The sequence below is a fragment of the Erythranthe guttata genome, chromosome 2, assembly GCF_056151865.1.
Source record: "Erythranthe guttata isolate IM_541 chromosome 2, IM_541, whole genome shotgun sequence".
NCBI classification, from domain to species: Eukaryota; Viridiplantae; Streptophyta; class Magnoliopsida; order Lamiales; family Phrymaceae; genus Erythranthe; species Erythranthe guttata.
The window spans coordinates 2,086,974-2,107,918 of record NC_142534.1 but is presented as its reverse complement, the minus strand read 5'-3'; the positions used below and the strand labels follow the sequence as shown (position 1 = coordinate 2,107,918).

The following is a 20,945-nucleotide window of genomic DNA, read 5'->3' as shown; positions in this document are numbered from 1 at the left end:
AATGATGATGCTAATTACTTAGATCACCTGGGGTGGTGTAGAAAATGAACTGGGAGAGCAAAGCAGATCAGTAGCTTGACAACTTGATGATCCTGAGGTACCTGCGATCATAGAACACATGAACTAAGCCGGGGGTTGATCCGGCGGAAACCCCTCCGACGCTCAAGTCAGACGTGCTGATCATAGAAATAGTCCAGATAATACGTATTGTAGTATTGCTCAGTTAATTGGACGTACCTTAATAAAATGAGGAAAACCTCTATTTATATGTCGTTTATTGGGTTGGGTTTGCTTTGTTGGGCCCAAGCCTTACTTGAAGGTGTTTGGGCCTCGGTGATATTAGTCTTCGATATTGGACTCGTAGCCCAGTAGGTAAAGAAATTGTAGGCCCATTGGGTTGGCCCAATTAGGCATATCAATATATATATATATATATATATATATAAAGAAAACTAAAGAGCTTTGTCATGCTATCGAAAGATTAACTTAGAGGGAGAGAGAGAGAGAGCATGACACAGCTTTTGATACTTGGTCTTAATCACGCAAAACCATAGATTTGCTAAATGAATTGGCATTTTCGGCATTAAAACTTTTGAGAATCGATTAGTATATGTAGATTGATGTATTAAGTATGTCGGTTATTTCTATGATCAACTCAATGTAAGACATTCTTGTTATTTGAATTCAGGGTAAATTATAACTACCCCTGAAGAAAGGTATATTAACAAAACAACCCCTAATTTTTTCATACTTGCATCTATTTATTCAAATTTGTAAATTTCTTACATGGACACTATACTGTAGGGGGTGGATGTAAGAAATTTACAAACTTCAGGGGTCTGTATGTAATATCTAACAAATAAGGGGGGTTTTCATAAATTTACTTTGTCTCAAGGAGGTGGTTGTAATTTAGCCTTTGAATTCAGCCCACCTGAATTTTTGGAGGGGGGCAACTATTTTGAATACTAACTTTTGCTTAGTTGAATACTACCTAGTTGAAAACCACAATTGAGTACATATTTTTAAGTTTTTTCTTACTTTAATACCAAAATAAAAATAAAAGTACAAAAATACCCTTTCATACAAAATACTAATTACATTAATTTTTCTTTGAAATTACCTATTTGAAAACCAAATAAAAAAAAAAAAAAGAAAAAAAAAATCAAACACAAAAAACTCCCTCCGTCAACCTCCCTCCGTCCACGCCGCCCGACGCCGCCGCCGCCGCTCCAACCATCGCCGCCGCCGGACGCCGACGCCAAACACCGCCTAACGCCGCCCACGCCGCCCAACGTCGCCCAAAGCCGCCGCCGTCGTCGTCTTCGAATAGTAAGTTATAGTTGTTTCGAATTTTTTTTTCTTTAATATTTATTTAAGATTTGAATGTTTGATATGGGTAATTAGGATTTGGTTGTTTTAGGTTAGAATGATCGTTAATTAGTAATGGGTGCATCTGATTTCAGTCGATTTGAGCATTGATTTGAGATTCGTGGGTCGGTTCTTCGTTCTCCATTTTCGACCTGTACATGTCGAATTTCGATGAATTTTCGACAGGTTGTTGTCGAAAATTCATCCAAAATCGACATGTAGATGTCGAAAATGGTGAAAATGTTGAGTTTGGATTTTGTAATTTTCGACAGTTAACTGTCGAAAATGGGTTGCATTTTCGACAGCAACCTGTCGAAAATGCAATCCATTTTCGACAGTTAACTGTCGAAAATTGCCCCATATTTCGACAGGTTTCTGTCGAATTTGAACTGTGAATTTTTTTTTTTTTTTTTTTTTTTTTCTTCCTATTTTTATTTGCTTGTGTTTATATTATGTATATTAATTTTTATTTGTGTGTTATTTTGCAGTGGAAGAACCACGTCAACCTCGTATACCTCCGACTGTCTCGAACCGTAAAAAGAGGAAGGAATTATCCGATAAAGGCAAGGGCATAGCAGTCACGACCAAGAAAAAGACCACGACCAAGAAGAAGTCTGGAGAGGGTTCTTCGTCAACGAATCTGGTGCCGGCTCTACATTCGACTGTACAAGTTGGTGATTCGAGCAATGAACCGGTCCTAGGTCCCGAGATACCGGAATTGTACACAAAATTTGATAAGCACATTGCTTATCATATTGTGAACGGAGGGCCAGATCGTTCGGAGCGCGGCTCAGAATTTCGAATACGAAATCACACAACAACTTTGAAAGGTTGGGAGCCGGCGCCGTTTATTAAAGAGGTAGTACAAAGATGTGGTTTAATGTCAGTTGTACAGGCATCGTACAACACTGTGGACGGCCATCTACTTAGAGCCTTCGTAGAGAGATGGCAGCCAGCTACCAACACATTTCACTTACCTGTTGGAGAGATGACCATCACACTTGACGATGTGAGTTCGTTGGTCGGTTTGCCAGTTGTTGGGCGTACCGTATCCTGCGAGCGTTTGGTCCGTGATTCCAAAACCATTCCCAGTACTTTGATGTTCCAGTTGCTAGGTGAGTACCCGGACGATGTAAACAAGAAGAAAGCGGTCAAGTTGGAATGGTTGAAGGCTAAATTTAGCAAAGTGACCATGAGAGATAGTGCGGAGAAGAGGACGTACGCCATTCGGGCGTATTTGTTATTTTTGCTCGGGTGTACTATACTGTGCGACAAGACAGGCAATATGGTAAGCGTTGAGTACCTAAATCTTGTATCTGATTTGGATCGGATCGGCGAGTATGCTTGGGGCACTGCATGTCTTTGCCGGTTGTACGATGAGCTTTCCTCAGCCTCACAAAAATCAACGAACTCGATGGCTGGCTGGCTGACGCTCTTTCAGTCATGGATTTACGAGCACTTTCCTTATTTGGGGGGTGGCACATTGAAGACGGAATTCGAGGGGCCATTAGCGAGCCGATGGGAGCCTCAGTCAAAGACTACTTCAACGCCTGAACGAGCGTCGTACCTGCGATCTCGATTAGATGATTTGATCCCCGATCAGGTAACATACCACTTTAATAATTTGTTATTACTACTTAAGTAGGTTTTTACATCTAATTTTTTATTTATTTTAATAGGTTATATGGTCACCGTATACGGCTATTCGTGATCGTTTCCCGATGCCAGATTCTGCTTGGTTTAGTGGGATGATATGTTGCATGGACCACTTCGAGGCATATCATCCGGACAGAGTGTTGAGGCAGTTCAACCGGGTGCAAATCATTCCAGGTCGTGCATACATGTCAAAAGATATGTACAAAGCTCTAGTTAGCAAAGGTCGACCGGTCCAGAACTCAATTTTCGTTGCGTACGGCGAACGATTCTCTGATCGGTGGGAGGAGTATTGTCTGGACGAGGAGTCGAGGTCCGTTGAAATTGAACTCGGGGAGGCGGACACTTCGCCGGACTACATGAATTGGTTCCGACCCAGATGCATGTTACAACTGAGTAGGCATGGAGCCCATCCTCCTCGACCCCAGGCGGATCGACCTCGACCCCATGAAGCTCGTCCAGAGGGTGGTACCGATAAGGAGGTCCAACTTTCACAAATTTTGGAGTTGGTGAAGGGTACACTTAGCGAGGTGCGGGGACTTGCGCCATCCGACGCTCATACGGTCATGTGGGGGACCCTAAATGATATTGTCAGATTGATCGAGCCGGATGCCCCACTTCCACCTCCTTCGAGGTCGTCGGATGCCCCACCACCACCACCTCCAGGTAGCTCGATAGGGCCACTTCCACCGCCATCGAGCTCGTCCGATGCCCCACAGGCGGTTGTGAAACACGTGTTTAGTAGGAAGAAAAAAACACAGGATTAGTCTTGTATTTTTTTAGATGGATGTTGTTTTATGGATTTTATTTGTTTTACTTGCTTTTTAATTTAGTTTTATATGGATTTTGGTTGTTTTAAATGAAAATATTTTTGATAATTTGAAATATATTTGGGATTAGTCTTGTATCAAATTATTTTTATCTTACATTGCAATATATTTGGGGTTAATTTCACAAAACAAAAAAAAAAAAAAAATTACAAATTTTTCAAAAAAAAAAAAATTTTGATACAGCTCAAATTCGACAGCTAGCTGTCGAATTACATTTCTTTGAACCGGTGCTCCCTTTTTCCCGGTCTTTCATCATCTTCACCTGGTACCTTCTTGCCAACATAATGGCCCCCACGCTCACAACGAACAATCACATACGGTGTCCTACGTCCTCTATCCCCGTCACTCGAACCCCCAATCATTAACACCATTCCAATTCTTTTACATACTTCACGAACCCATGCCATTAAAGCTTCTTTTGTTGGGAATTTTTCTGACGTGGTAAATGAATGGGTGCAATCGATCTACACAAAAGTGTCGAAAATATAAGACAAGTAAATTTGCAACAGGAACCAAATCGACACTTAAGTGTCGAATTATGATGCAATTTTCGACACTTAAGCGTCGAAATTTTGGGTAATTTTCGACACCTAAGTGTCGAATTATGATGCAATTTTCGACACTTTAGTGTCGAAATTTTGGGTAATTTTCGACACTTAAGTGTCGAAAATTGCATCATAATTCGACACTTGGGCGTCGAAATCTAAGGGTATTTTCGACACATACATGTCGAAAAATAGGTGTATTTTCGACCTGTATGTGTCGAAAATACATGGCGAGCTTTAAAAAAAAAAAAAATTCAAAATCGATGTTTTAGCTCAAAAAATACATGAATACATACCTGAATGGGTTCTCCTTGCTCGTAAACTACCATTCTATTGTCATTTGAGGCCATTTTGCAAGTTGTGTAAGGTTTTGATTTCTTTTGTTTTGGGGTTTTTTAGGAGGGTTTTTGGGGAGGGAGAAGAAGGAGGTGGAGGAGGTGAGGGGTTTGGGAGTGAGGAGGGAAATGTTTTTTTTAGGTTTTTGATTATTTGGTTTTTAAGAAAGAAAAATAGTATTTGTAATATTATTTGGTTTTAATTTTCATTAAGGGTATTAAAGTAATTTACAATTAATTATTTAATTTCTATTTTTTTGGTATTCAACTAAGCAAAAGTTAGTATTCAAAATAGTTGTCCCCTTTTTGGAGCCCAGACTTTCTTTATTATTTCAGCCCATGAAGTGAGCTGGCCCAATGGTCAAAGCTTCTCGTTGACCACTTTAACCCATATTCACAAAAAAATTAACAATAAATAAATCAATTTTAATACATCAAATAATCATACCATCAAACCAAAATATGCAGTTGAGAGAAAAAATGGATAACAAGATCGATCTCAGTTTTAGGTTAAAATAAGAAAAGGTTTCGAAGCATACAACCAAACTCGAGAAATGTAGTTCCTTATAAACATGTAATTTGTTGCTACTGCTACAGATTCCGATAACTTCTATAACAAAAAAAGGGCATATAGCTATCCAGACAAAACAGTCATAACTCACCCACGAAAAAAAATAAAAAAAAAAATCTTGATAACCGGAGTTACAAGAACAAGCACGAAGACGAAGAACAATAGATCACGTTCGCCTATTACCACTTTCTCAAGTTTCAATCATTGCGGTTCATCGTCAGGCAAATCTTCGCCTAACCCACGTTGTGCGATTCTGTAATACAGAATACCCATTGTTGCCATGCATGCCCTGAAAAAAAAAAAAAAATAAATAAAATCGTTTGAGGTCGATTTTAATTTTACAAATGCCACTAAAAAGCAAAAGAATATGTGCTGATATCGGAGATTGATAAACTGGGATGGTTTTTCTGTAAATATATCAAGGTCTATATGTAACCAATCATGAATTATGTTTTGATAGGGATCGAATCAAATATATGCAAATGTCTCTTACATGATGGCTATAATTAAGAGGAGTTTCCTTGGATCCATTCTTGAAGACTTATGATGTCTTGCACGACCTTCGGGGGCATCCTCGTCTTTTCTTGGTGGTGCAGTCACTGGTAGAGTCGGCAATGCACTTGACCAGAAAGGCAACAGTGACCTCAAGAACTTGTGACGAAACGTACCTGCAATTTTAAATCCATTACAAACAGATATATCAAAAAAAAAAAAAAAAAAGTTCAAACGAAGATGACTAATCTTTACTCACCTCTTCGCGAGTACTTCTTCCTCTTTGCATCTTCATCATCGGCATAATACGAAACTTCCGAGTTCTGCCTTTCAACTTGCAGTGCGTTCTTCCGCGTGGTTGCACCAGGCTGAGCAGACAAATTTTGTGATAAAACCATTTAAGTAAAATACGCAAATAATTCGCATCTGACATGGAAAGCGAATCCTCAATGCCCATGGGAAAGTAAAACATAATAAAACATAAGACTTCTTACAGCAGTAGGACTTGTGCTCTTCATGAAATTGGCTTCGTGATTTGGTAGAGATGACGTGGCAGAGCTCGGTCCATCGATCGACACTATGTCCAAACTTGCAGGTCTTGTAGGGTCGGCATCTTTCCCAAGAGATGGATGCACAAGCGGCTCTGAGGCAAAGGCAGGTGGAGGACTACGGGGCTCTGTTCCAAATGAAACTGGATGGTTGCCGAACAAGTTCTTCTCCAGACCAGTCTGCAAAAAAGAGTTGATATTGTCCAATTTAAGAGGCGACAAAATCGTAATGGGAAGATAAAATTTCTCGAATAGCAACACCACACCTTCGGATGGAAAAAAAAACGGAGAAAACATAGCAAAAAATTGCGGATGATAAGATTAAGGTTGAAAAAATATTCATCGATTGACATAAATATGAACATAGAGGCCCAAGAATTTCAGATTGAATGAACACTGTTCAAAGCAGGGATCATTGTGAAAGAAAATTCTGCAATTTATAGCTAAATGCATAACGTGGGAACGAGATTTAGAGCGAATCCATAAAGCTACCAATGAAAAATACGTTAATAGAGTCAGCACTTGGAGCATGTATTAATGATTTGTAGATTGGAGTAAAAAATATGTATCAGAAAGCAAATTTTATCAAATGATTACAAAGTCAACCACTTTAGGCAGCACAACGATGTTTGATCTTGACCAAATCTAACTGCGTCTTCAAAACAAGAAAAACAGTCCTCTAGTACTAAATCGAGAAGGCCTCGTAGAAATGATCATTGACCAGATAGTTCATAAAAAAATTAAATGAAGAGACAATTGATTTGCCATGAAGAGAATTTTAAATGAAAACGACAATTGATTTTATGAAACATGCCCGGTCAACAAAGGCCGGAATCGACATCAGAAAATGTAAATAAATTTGTATCTTACTATATCCTAAACCACTATGATCTTAGCAACTTCCATAGCCAAAATTATGTAAATAAGGTGCTCTTAGCTGTATTTGTAGTAGTAAGAATAAGATATTACCTGCATTATTGCTTCTTTCAACTTTGAATGAAGACGTGATCCTGAATCTTTGACACTTTTTGGTGGCCATATCTGCAAAAATTAATCACTCGTGAATTAAACATGCACCAGAAGAATAAGCGAAGGTATTAATGTCATTCAAAGGTCTTGGCACTGGACCAATACATCCATGAAAGATATATTATGAGTTGGTTTATAAATTTCGGAGCTTAAATACTTTATAAAAGATGGAATGCTTCATCTATAACGAAGATTAAGCCTTATAAAAGAACAATGCTTCATATAAACTCTGAAGTACCGATAATACTTCTGCAAACCAAGCACAAACAATTTAGAGTATCTTAAGGCCCCGTTTGGTTGTCAAGATAAGATTAGCCAAGATAACACTAAATAATCTAATGAAACCCAATTGTTTTATTGGAACTTGGAAGGTCCAACAAAAAACATGCTTAAAAGGCAAGATAAGCCATGATAACATAATATTTGCGGGTCGACCCGACAAGTTATTTGGGATACCAAACATCAAACAAAGTCCAACTATTTTGTTAATCATGGCTAATCCCCCCAACCAAACGAGGCCTAAATTGACTAGGTGGATAAGTTTTAAGCAAAATGGTACATACTTCCATAATTCTGTAAGATGCCACAGAAGCATCAATGCCATTAGCTATCAACACTCGTATCTCATACCAATCTGGTTATTTGGTATTACCATGACTAGTATCATTAGCAAAATTCATCAAAATATTCAACTAAATCCCGATTATTTTAGGTTAAGCAAAGGAAAAAGAAAAAGAAAACGACTCCTATTTCAACCAAAATTCTTAAGCAAATGTCGTGTATAAGTACTACAAAACTTAAAATCTCCAGTTAGCAAGTCCCGGGATACCAATGGCATGAGAAGTGCAGGATCACAACAAAGCAGATTAAGAAGTACACTACATTTCATAACAAGGTTTTGATTAAATCACGAGAAAGTAATTGAAGCAAATGTTAATGGGCAAATGATTACGTACCGGAGTTGAACAGGCTGGACAGGTGTATCCGGCCGGAGCAGTATGTGGAGGAAAACTTTTCACGTGCGACACTAAGCAATTAGTATGTATAACATCTACAAAAACAGAATCACGAGTAGTAGCAGAATAAGACAAAAAAAAAATAAAAAAATCCAAATTTAGCAAAATGAGGGTTTGATAAATGCAGGGTGGGCAGTAAAACATACGCAAACAACCCAATCGTGTCGTTTGAGGATCCGCCCCATCTTCAAGCACAGCCTGGCAGTTGCAGCATTTAGGAGGCCAATCGTACTCTCCATCAATCACCCACTCAGAATACGTTCGAACCTAAAACAAATTCGCATTTATCGGTTTCTGAAAAATTAATGAATTACAAATGCCTAAGCAGTCGAAACACACAACAAACCGTACCACACAAATTTGGTGCTCCGGAAAGCATATACATTCTCCGCAAATCGGCACCTTGTGGACGAAGCAATACAACTTAGTCGCCTGAAATCCAAATTATACAGAAAATTCATTACCCATCGCCGAATAAAAAATCGTACAACCAATCAAAAAACACTAAAAAAAATAATCAAAACAAGCCCAATTCTAAGTAATTCCGCTCATCACAAATCAAAGTAGTGCTAATAATCCTACACAAATAAGAAATATAGTTTCTTTAATCATTTTTTTTATTTTCAGGGTTGAGGAATTCCGAGCTCGATCTGATATAAAATTGCAGAAAAACGCGGATCATAATCGAAATCAAATCAATTACATAAAAAAACAAAACATCAATCCAAAATTTTACATGTAGCTATATGCAGTACCTTGCGGCATTTACAGACCACCATTGCATTGGCTGGGTTAAAAGCCGCTGAACAGAAAAAAAGAAATCGTAATCGAACTTCGCCGGAAAAAAGTAACAGTTAATTTTGGGGGAAATTTAATTTCATAGGGTTTTAGCTGAATTGGAGAGAAATTGATTGAATGATGGGAAAAAAAAGTTCAGTCGTACTATTAATCAAAAACAGATCGAATTCGGAGTATCAGATTTGTGTGTAATTAATTATCGACATTTTTATTTTTATTTTTTTTCCTTTTTCTTGGCCGTATCAGTTTCGTTTTTTTCTGTAAGAAAGAGATGAAATCCTCTGTGGATGGGTGCACCGGACTAGTAGTGTGGGTTAATTGAAGTTCAGTTATTTGCATAATAGTACAGAATAGGCCCATATTGAGTCTTGTTAGGCCCAATAAATTATGTTTCAATAAAAAGGAAACCCAACTGATAGGCCCACTTAGATATACGTATTTCAGTTTTTACTAAACCACAATTAAGTAAGGATTAAATAATTAGCTAAACAAAGCTAAAAATTTCAACTATTGGAGAAATTGGAGAAGTTTCTAGGATATTTATCCCCTTGTAAATATGTAGTCTGTAGATATGAATAATCTAGATAATCATTGTATAATGTAGGATCAAATCGATCTTAATCTTTCCTCCATGGCTGAACTTAATATAAATTTAGTATAAATAAGGACATATTTCTCACCACCATTGAATCATCCATCTTAATCTTTCCTCATAGAGTGAACTTAGTATAAATAAGGACATATTTCTCACCATTGATATCGTCTATGAATGCCAAGTATTGCTCTTTATTGAGTAGTTAGCGGCTATGCTAACTCTCTCGAGGACTCCAACAGACAACAGAGATGCATTGACGGACCCACCCATCAAAATCGATGAATAATTAGATGACAACATCATCTATTACACACTCCGAAATCTAACTGAAACAATACATATACTGTTAGTGAAACATATACCACTCAGTGTATTCTTTACCACTTAATGTATTCTTTACTTCCTCGCAAATAAGTCTTACCCACATCCGCAATAAAAAAGGGAGTCCGAGAAAATATGAGAGTCCAAGAAAATCTTGAACATGAGAACTTTATAAAAATGACAAGATTTTTTAATATTATAATTAGTTTAATAGATTTTGTAATTAAAAAATAATAACTGTGAGCTGCACTCGAATTTATGGCTTACATAATGTTTAAATACTAAATTATTTAAAATATTGTTGCTTACGATGTTTTTCAATTATCAACAGTCAACAGTAATCAGCGAGAGCATGATCATATAACAAATGAATCTGCAGATGGCTTAGTACGTTTTACACGTTCAGAAAAATTACACAAGTAGCTTATAGTCTTAATCTATTCTTATGCAGCAGGATTTGATAGCACTTTAGGCTTTGGCTTCACTTCTACTTCACCGACGCTTCTCACGAATATGGCATCCGGCTCATGTCTGAAAAAATAACACAAGTTAAAGATATGGATGTATGGGGCGTGTGAAAGAAAGAGAGGCAGATAGATTATACTTACGGTTTATCTCCCTCTTCGTACGTATAACTAGATGCAACAGCCAATAGTCTGCCATCTCTGCTGAATGACAAAGCAGCAACACTCGTCGGGAACTTTGCATACTTCACATCGACCAAGTTGCATCACAAAAGAGAGAAAGAGAGAGGGATAGAAAAACTCAGCATAACTCTGTATATTTCGAACACGATGCAAAAAAATCGAGACCCAATTTCAACAAGATTTGATTTTACCTGATACAACCTCTTTTTATTGCTCCCGTCCCACACATTAACATATCCATCACCACCTCCAGTAGCGAAAGTACCGTAGCTACATTACATACACAATTTTCAAGATACAAATATTAATCAAAATCTCTTTTTTCTCAAACGATGGTGAAGACCAAACACCATAGGATCGGACAACTTACATAGGGTGATATGCAATGGCATTCACAGGGTAGACAATATCCTTTCCCCCTTCCGATTTTCTGTGACATTTAAATGCATACCTGCATTATAAGACCATGATCAGGACAAACGAACGGTTAACTTCAACAACTAAGTTCATACGAGTTACTACAAGTCTACAACAAGGTTCAAATTAATACATACTTTTTTGATTGACTAGCTTCGGAGAGATCGAAATACTCCATTGCAACCCTACCTTCGATAGAACTAAGAGCATAACCTGCAATTCATGGTCATAACGAGAAACGAAAAGTATACTTAATTCGAAAGAGTATTAATCTACCATTGACGAACTCCTATAAAATACTTCAAACTGAAAAATGCAAGGGAAAGAAAAAAAACCGAGACAGTCAGACGAAAATGAAGACCTGTTCCGTTAGGATAACAGCGGACACATCTTGTCTGATACTTGAGAGAAGATTCCCTTTGTTGTTCAGGTTGAGACATGTTCCGTATATCGTACACATTTACGTGTCTTCCAGCAGTTGCAACCACCAAACGATTGCCAGCGAGAGATAATGAATAGACGCGCTCGGGTTGCATATACGTTCCGACAAGGCAATGTTCCTTACCGCTTGCACCTCTAGGGTCCCAACACTTCAACGTTTTGTCCCAACTACCAGTGATAACTTGTCCTAAAACAACGTAAAACTCGATTTAAGAACAGAATTAAAACCTGAAAGTGAAGCTACACGTTGAAAAAAAAAAATCGAAGAAAACGGATGCTTCAGATACCATTACTATACTATCCACTATTTAGCAAATTAATAAGTCGATAATTTGGAATTCGAAAACCGACCGGTTGCGTATGAGTAATCAATGCAACGGACAGGGGCATCATGCCTCCCCAAAATATCCTCGTTTTTGTAGTCGAACACAAGCCTGGAGCACAAAATTCCCAATTCAATAAGCATTATAAATTACAAATACGCATTCGAAACTTCTGTTAAACGAACTTACGCAGCTAACTACGATGATAATTTTCAATTATATATAAATAAAAAAATTGGGGATCACCTTCTAACAGTGTGATCAGCGGAAGCACTGAACCCGGAGGAATCGTCGTGGAAGCAACAATCAAGCACGGCACCACCGTGCACGAACTGCACCTTCAGTTTGTCGGCGCTCGCATCGTACAGTCGAACACTCTAGAAAACACCAAAAAAATATAAATAAAATAAATAAATAAAACTAAAGAGGGGATCAGTGTAAGCAAAACCTTGTCCCAGGAGGAAACGAGGAGGTTGTCGCTATGGTTGGAGAAGCGGAGGTTGGAAATGCCGTCGGTAGGAGGGGACGACAGCTCGCGGCCGGTCGGTGGTGGCGCCGCCGTCATTATCACCTTGATTCAGAGTGTTAGGGTTTCAACAGAAAAACGACAAAGATGAAGGAAGAATGGCTTATTGGTGTCCGCTATCTGTGAATTCAAATTCAAAAACCAACGGGACTCTGTTTAGATAATTAATTTGTTTTAGTCTTTTAGGAACTAATTACACATTTGGTCCCACATGTTCAGAAACAAAACATATTTGGTCCCTCATGTTTCAATAATTTAACACTTTTGGTCATTTATGTCAATTTACCGATACTCTGTTAGTTAACGCAATGATGTGCACACGCTTGATTCCGTTAGATTTAATGAAAAATTGGCGGAAATAACTAAAAATGTTGTTTTTTTAAACATGAGGGACCAAATGTGTTTTTTTCTCAACATGGAGGATCAAATGTGAAATTGGTGGAAACTCGAGGGATGAAAACTGTATTTTTTCCTCTTTTAAAGCTTCTTCATATTTATTTCTATATTTAAATGGATTTGTCAATTTAGGAGCTGCATTGTTTGCAAACAAATTTTAATTTTCAATTTATATTTGTAAAATATCTTAAATAGTCGAATAAAATGAATTTTGATAAAATTAGTAAAGTTACAAATATTTGATACAACTTTTAAGTTTTAACTTTTAACTACTTAAAAAATACTCTCAGAAAGGGACTTGCCAAAGAACAGATTTTTACCCTGATATTGCGCTGATGAGAGAGATGGAGAGAGAGAGAGAGAGAGAGAGTCACTTCTAAAATACCATAACAAAAGTTTCTTCTTCTTCAACAGTGACACGTCATCAACTCCTCTAGACTATATGCTATATATTCTTGATTTAAGTTCTAATCTTTAGCCACATGCTAATTCAATTTCAAAATTACCCAAAAAAAAAACATTAAAATAAAAATAAAAATAAAAATCAAATCTTTCACCAAATGCTAAGAAACAGAATGCCTCCCTCTCCTCGTCGGCGTACACTTGGCTTCATCCTGATTGGTCGACCCCAAACTCTCCGACGAATCCGAACCGCTATTCTCCACAGCGGGGGCCTTGTTCGACCAGATCTTGGAGAATATTCTCCTCGACATAATCAACCCCTTCATTTTACTAACGGCAGCCCCCCTTTCACTATTGCCACTCCGACTCTCTCCACCACCGACAACTTCGTTCCCCAACCGTAGCGCCGCCAGCTCACCCCTGAGCGCTCTGAGCTCTTCGGCCGAGGCCACAGCATCCCAATCCTCGTCCGTATTGGTATTGGTGTTAGTGGTGGTTGCTGACCTGGAGCTACCGTACGAGCCGCTGTTTAGGTCTTTTATTGCTTTCGGCAGGTCGGGAGTGCTACTGCCAGATGATGCGGCCGCTCGGACCTGCTCGAAGAAGAGAACCTGCACCACGACTCGTAACGGGAGCCTCTCGTTTTGGACCGCATGCATGCATGCGTCGGCTGAGAGCTTCTTGCAGTCCATGAGCTTGCATATCTTCTTTCTGTCACTCTTTCCGATCCCGGGGTGCTCCTAACAAAAGAAAAAAAATTACGATCCGTCAACATATTTTTTATTTTAATTAAAATTATTACTCGAAAACATAGAAACGGGAAGGAAAAAAAAAAGATCTTGAAGATGAGGTTTTTACCTTGAGATACGTATCGATGGCTCGATAAAGACCATCGTGCGCAGGCCGAGAAAATCCCGAAACCATCTCCGAAATACCAATAAACAAAGAAAGAGGAAGATTCGGATCTTTTGCAATCTCGACGAGATAACCATCGACAATCTTCGCCACCATAAGCTTAGAAGCTTCCGACAAAATCCCAGGCCTTCTAATCTCCTTAATTTCGCCTCCGTTTTCCTCGATTTCATTTTTATCAGCCATCGTAAATTCCTCGAGTATTTTCTTGACCACATTCACATCATACATCATCATCCCTTCTTCTTCTCCCGCATCACAAGCTCGTATAAGCAAATCACTAACCGAAGCCTCTTCCAATTGCTGCCCTATTCTCTTCACGAGCTCCATTTTCACACTCTCCGCCGAATTAGCTGATATCGCAGCTTTCAATAACTTGAGCAAGAAGCTACATGACACACAACCCTTCTCTTGAGGCAGAAGCCACACAATTGTGTCTAAAATCGAACGAAATTTGGACACATCGTTCTGCGGGACCACGTTTTTCCCCGAGCCAGGCAATTTTCCGTAAGCGTAAGCTTTCAAAGCCTCTCCAATAACCTCGTTCGAGACAATCCCTTTATTCTTAATCGCTGTCATAACTCGTTTGTACATGTCTATTTCGAGCTCGCACAAGTCCTCAACCCACCAATCATTGGGGACCTCTCGTGTTCTGACGCCATGCCAGCTAGGATCGGTCAAGTTTTCTTCGACAAGCTTTTTACGGTTGTAGGTGTATGACCAGTCAACTTTGGAGACATCGACCGAGGCTCTGGAGGCGACTGCTTCGATACAGTGGGCGATGAGTTTGAGTTCCTCGGATAACGGTAATAAAGATTTGGATGTCTGAAGGACTATGATTGAGTCCTTCCAGCTTCTGAAGAGGCTCGAGTTTAGGAAAACGTCGATTTTGTAAATAAGGTTTCCCTTTTCGATCGCTTCGTGCATTTGGAGGTATTCGGCTGCGCATCGAGTTGCGATTACGTTGTATGCGTTAAGTGTGACTGTCATTCCGTAGCAGAATTTGGCGCATATTTCGAAGGCGGTGGGCCCGCCTGGAATGTCGTGGATGTTGATTTCGTCGGAGTTTCCTTCGTTGGATGAGGAAACGAGTTTTTGGAGACGGGCACTTTTCGAGAGAAGTGGAAACTGCAAGATTAAAATTTCGGGGAGCGAATTAGATAGTATTAACGGGTGGTTCTTGAATCTTGATGTAATGGAATTATTGAACATGAATGATTTTAGTAAGTAAAGAACATTGTACCTTGTGTAGATAGAACTTCACATCGCCAACTTGAACGACGACATCTGTTGCCAGCTCACTAGCTACGTATCTGTCAGAGTAAAAACAAACTTAATTAACAACTTATTTTTAACTTTAGTTGACGGGTGAACCGAAGTAGTCGCCCAACGGTTTTTGTTTAGTGAGTTCCGAAAACAAAAACATACACACTATCTGAAATTGCATACAAGATGGATATAATGCAAAAACGGAAATTAGAACAGCAAAAACGGAAACAGAGCAATTTTCGATGACCGAATAAAAAAGAGGATGGAAGTTTCTTCGAATAAGACCATTTACTTCAACGAGTTTATCATAAGACAACAAATCATGCTCGTTATAATAACATATAAGATCGTTTATCAAGATGGTATCGTCGTAAAAATGTTTGTTTCTCAGATGGAAATAACGAAACATCAAAATAATTAGTGAAATAAATGAACAATAAACTTTTCGATTTTCGTATTTTACTATACATCCACATCAACTCAGCTCAAGATTTGACACTTCATGATAGAGACATAGGATAAAAGTGGGGACTACTAAAACATCACTAACTAACATAAATACAGAGTTAAAGACAGCTTTTTTATCCTTTAGTTTTTTTGGATGAAAGAAAATTGAAAGATATTAATCAATAATAAGATGATTAATTAGTAAAAAGATCTAACCTTATGTTGTTGCCATCAATCTGAAAGGTATCAGGCTTGGATCCAAGCTTCATAAACTTCATTCTACCCCAACTTAAAGATCTGATTTTTATTTCTTCTTCTCAGATTCAAAACACTCAAAAACTACACACAGCAAAATGCACTACACCCAAACGAGCTTCCGGGTTTCCACGACACAGCACCGAATCAACTGAAGAAAACCCGAAAACAGCGAAATGAAAAAGGGGCCTATTAATTTTTGAAAATGAGTAATTTCTTGAACTTGAAGATGAGAGAGAGAGAGAGAGAGAGAGAGAGAGAGAGAGAGAGAGAGAAAAGGGAAAGGGAGATCTCAAAGAAGTGAAAAGGATATATGCTTCGTTTGACCGAATCTTGACAGCAACCAACTCAAAAGCAATTTCTTGTTGATGAGAGAGAGAGAGAGAGAGAGAGAGAGAGAGAATTGGGTTTATGCAGATTTGAAGCTTTTAAAGAAATGGTTTAGAGAGAGAGAGAGAGTGTATCCTTGGTCGGCGGCAAGAGACCACGGACTGCGGAGGAGACACTACCACACTAAATTATTCCCCAATCTGACTCCACCCCCCACCCACCCCACCCCCCTCTTCTAATTTCTTTTATCTTTTTTCTTTTCTTCACTCTGTTTTTCCTCTGTTTATTTAACCTAGTTGGTGTTAAAAAGATTCAATTTTTATTTTTGCAGATCTTGTTTCTATAACATGTGGGGTGTAATAACTTGCAACGGAAAACAGCATCTTGGGTATCAGATTGAATCAACCACCAAAACGGTAGACAATAAGCATCTCTCCGTATAGATTTTGCCGAGCCTGTAATAATTAATTAATAACAATAAAAAAGAAGATCACTTGTTAGTACTATTAATTAAATACTTAAATAGTGTACTAATTACTAAAACCCCATTAATGAACAAAAACAAAAAAAGATCAAACATTTACATAAGCGACCAACGAAATCCGAGGAACAGAAGTGAATCATATAAATAAGAAACAGAGAAATCTCAGGGCAACTGAAAAACTGATTATTTTTATATAAAAAAGAAGGTAATTAACATCAGCATGAGCTGTAAAAAAAAATCATGCAATACTAGAGAAAATCAAAATCAAGATTTTAGTCAACAGACAAAAACCCTAAAACCCACCTCAACAAGAGAGAGAGAGAGAGAGAGATTCAAGAACCCTTTTGGAAAAAGAAAAAAAATAAAAGAAACCCGCATGCATATTACGCAGTTCTATACAAAAAAAAACAGAGGAATTTGAATTAAATAAAAAAAAATGGTTTATGTTTTAGATGTTCTGGAGAAAAATATGCTTACCGTTTTGCAAGAACGAGCTATGATGCAATTCTTGTCGAACCAGAGTTTCCCCTTTTCCTTTTTACTTACCAAAAACAAAAAAGATAAAGTGATAAACCCAATAAAAATCCAATCTTTTTTTAATTTTTTAATTTTTTTTTTAGGGTTTTTAGGGTTTTAATTGGGAAATTGAAGATTTGGTTGGTATGTGAAGCACGCCAAAACACTGACACACAGCTTTCTTGCTCCCTCCATTCAACGTTTTGAGTGGGTGGTGGTTTGCCCCATTTCTCTCTCTCCATAAATTAAACAAAAAAAGTATTTAAAATAAAAATTAATTATGGATAAAATTAAAGTATAGGGCAATAAATGGCTACAAAAATACTTTTCACAAGAATTTAATAGGAGCTCGAATTTGCCAGCAAAGCCAAGTTTGATCAATTGTTATAATTTGTTGTTATAATAGTAATTTATAAATATGGAAAATGGCAAATATTAAAGACTTCAATAAATGATGGTGTACTATACATTCATTCAAGGTGGTGGTTCATGTTTTGACCACCCCATTTTTTTTATTTTTAAGACAAATTACAAAAATATCCTTCTAATTTGGATAATTATCCAAAACAGGTTTTTTCGTATTTGAGTATATCTCAGAGGGCCGTAATTTCCCGTTTATTTTATGCTATAGTGGGTATTTCATATTCTAGTATTTTTAAGGGTTTAAATTGATTGTATATTTGTGTTATTTCTTTTTTTTTATTCAGATTATATTGTGCATTTCAAAGACGTCATATATACATTTAAAATATGTATTACAATATTATAATATGAGATAAAATTCCTACAATAATATCAAAATAATTAACTTTATTTAAAATATTATTTCAGCACATTTCCTGGTAATAGGCTTTCCACGTCAAATTAACAGGACCCATTATGGCACCATAAATACAATTGGAAAGTGCATGCTTTTTTTTTATAATTATTTATTTTAATTACAAGAAAGCAATTTTTTTTAAATTAACAAAAGGTGTGAAAATTGAGTTATTGTTGGGGTCTTTGACATAAAAAAGTCAAGGTATCAATATGTCAAATTCAAACCTTATTTATTTTGAGGATCGAATTATTAACATTATAAATATATATAAGGAGAAAATATATATATTTGTATTTTTTATTGAATAGTGACACTACTATGTTTGGACTTTGACCATTACATGTTACCTTATACTTTTAATTAAAATAAATATTCAGACAAAAAGATATACTATAGAGGATTGTGTCTGTCTCCGACTTTTACACAAAGTAAGATCCTACACTTGATTATTTACATCGGGAGTATTTAAATCGTAAATCTGATTACATAATCAACCATTAAGTACATGCATGGTGTACGTGTGATTGTGTATAAACCGACAGTTGTATCATCTAATTACGTCACATTTATCTTACTTTAACCGTATAAAGTATATAAATAATGTTTAGCTAAGTTTATAATTTGTTAAAAATAGGTAATAATTAAGATGTTTAAGAACTTATAAGTTCTTTTAAAATATTTGGTAAATTATTTTTAAAAAAATTTAAAAATAATACGATCCAGGGCTTATCAGCTCTTTAAGCAGTTTATCATACATTAGAGCTTATTAAATAAGTTTAATTCAACTACATGATTTAATTAATACTCATTTGTGAATAATCAATGTTGAATTGCCAGAGACTTATTGTAGCAAAAACAAAACGAATATAAATGTTATATATATATATATATATTATTTTATTTTTTTAAATGAGGGAAGCTAACAAATTTTCCCATGAAGGATCTTTAATCTTTGGCTTAAGACCTCAATTATTGCACTAACAAGTTGGTTAATTTAGTTAATCAACTAGCGCAAAGCACATGGTCACATATGGGAAAAACGTACTCTAATTTAATTAAGCACATAATCTGTCGAGATGATCTGTATTACCTTAACGTACTTCTTCCTTAAATCACAATATATTACTTAATTAAATATAATTAATCATCATACGAAGATACCCTAATCTTATATTAGTATTATAATAACACAACTGTTTGGTGTTTAATGTGGGCACGTTATCATAAAATTTCACTTTGTACAAATTTAACTCCCAATCAACTGTAAAAATAAAATATAGAGGAAATTACGGCCAAGCTTCTGAGGTGGTTAAATTACAAAACGACCCATTAGCTATGAATCTTATTATACGTTAATTTTGCGACGACAAATTTAGTGGAATCTTTTAAATTATGTTGAATGTTCACGAGTTTGTACCCATTTACCCCATTCGAATTTAATATTTTAAAACAAGATGATCCTAAGTTGTGTCTTTTTGACTTATAAATATCAGATTGTGGTGTATCTGAAACTTCATTTTGCACAAACGAGAAACTAGGAAACCTTCCATGGAAGCTAGAAGATTTTGTTAAATTTGACACCATGAGTATTTCTGAAATGTTAAATATCGTTTCAATTTTACTAATGTCGTTTTGACTTCGAACCTGATTTTGACATATTTTTATTTTGATTTTGGCAAAAATTCGAAACACGAAAACACAAAATTATGCATGAATGAGTCACATTTTGAATTTTAGATACCTCAATACATCAAAGTTGTGAGCATTATCCATTAGTTCATGTATATCTTTCTCGTCCGACATCCAATTTTAGTGATTCAAGTTGGATTAGAAAACTAACTCAGAATACTACAAATTCTATTTTTCGAGTTTTGCAAAATTTGGAATTAAAAAATGATCAAAATCACGTTTGAAGTCGAAACGGTATTATTAAAACTCGAACGACATTTATCACATCCCTAAGTATTTATATGTAGATGATTTATAATTGAAAAATGGTTATAATTACCGAAATATGAAGGGTATTTCGTTATTTTATGTTATCTTAGGGCGGCCTTAATTTACACAATATTTTATGGGGGTATTTGTCAAACACCCCTCGTTGAAATTTGACTTCTTGATAAATCCAATTTTATTAATTGATATTTGCTATAAATCCAATTGACTCAAATTATCCAAAATACCCCTATTTAATATTACATAAAATTTCCATATAATATTATTTTAAAAAATCCATTATTTTTTGGTAGATATGAAAATCCCCCTATTTTCTCCCCACCATCCCCCTAGGCCCCTTTTGGTTGGAGGGATGGGGTGGGATGGGATTGGGGCTTAATTGGAAAATGACACTGTATGGATTAGTGAAGTATGGATGGTATCTCGGGTTTGGTTGGTTGGATATGGAACTGTAGGATTGAATCCTATCACGCCTCTTTCTCCTTCAATTAGTTAATTAAGTAATTGGTTTTTTTTTTTTTTTTTTATGTTTAAGTTTTGTCGTATTTTTGTTATTTTTTAAATGATTGTTTTTATACATCTTTTTTTAAAAGTTAAATTCATTAAAATAAAAATTATTTTTTACAAATTGAAATACACTATAAACTTACAAAAAACCATTATGTGATTATAATATTCTGTTACGAAAATCCTTTATAAACTT

General features: G+C 36.5%; 3 protein-coding genes across 4 annotated transcripts; all 3 read right to left on the bottom strand.

Moving 5' to 3' along the window:
- Positions 1–5,212: 5,212 nt before the first annotated feature.
- LOC105957478 (RING/U-box superfamily protein) lies at positions 5,213–9,480 on the bottom strand. Its single transcript, XM_012981399.2, has 9 exons — positions 9,143–9,480; positions 8,739–8,819; positions 8,534–8,654; positions 8,328–8,422; positions 7,312–7,383; positions 6,289–6,522; positions 6,054–6,162; positions 5,796–5,970; positions 5,213–5,591 (listed from the first exon to the last, which is right to left on the bottom strand). Exons 1-9 carry the CDS (start codon positions 9,164–9,166, stop codon positions 5,504–5,506), a joined length of 999 nt encoding a protein of 332 aa, XP_012836853.2. The 5' UTR covers positions 9,167–9,480; the 3' UTR covers positions 5,213–5,503.
- Positions 9,481–10,439: 959 nt separating this feature from the next.
- LOC105957404 (mitotic checkpoint protein BUB3.1) lies at positions 10,440–12,609 on the bottom strand. Its single transcript, XM_012981324.2, has 9 exons — positions 12,378–12,609; positions 12,176–12,306; positions 11,958–12,040; positions 11,527–11,793; positions 11,303–11,378; positions 11,119–11,199; positions 10,940–11,018; positions 10,710–10,810; positions 10,440–10,632 (listed from the first exon to the last, which is right to left on the bottom strand). The coding sequence occupies exons 1-9, from the start codon at positions 12,492–12,494 to the stop codon at positions 10,545–10,547; spliced, it is 1,023 nt and encodes a 340-aa protein (XP_012836778.2). The 5' UTR covers positions 12,495–12,609; the 3' UTR covers positions 10,440–10,544.
- Positions 12,610–13,216: 607 nt separating this feature from the next.
- On the bottom strand, positions 13,217–17,746 carry NPY2 (Phototropic-responsive NPH3 family protein). Of its 2 annotated transcripts, none has more exons than XM_088823819.1 (5): positions 17,428–17,746; positions 16,098–16,921; positions 15,409–15,478; positions 14,112–15,293; positions 13,217–13,993 (listed from the first exon to the last, which is right to left on the bottom strand). In XM_088823819.1, exons 2-5 carry the CDS (start codon positions 16,157–16,159, stop codon positions 13,415–13,417), a joined length of 1,893 nt encoding a protein of 630 aa, XP_088679945.1. In that variant the 5' UTR covers positions 16,160–16,921; positions 17,428–17,746; the 3' UTR covers positions 13,217–13,414. The 2 variants fall into 2 exon arrangements, with proteins under 2 accessions (XP_088679945.1, XP_088679949.1); XM_088823823.1 differs by lacking the exon at positions 17,428–17,746 and adding an exon at positions 17,254–17,419.
- Between the last annotated feature and the right edge of the window lie 3,199 nt (positions 17,747–20,945).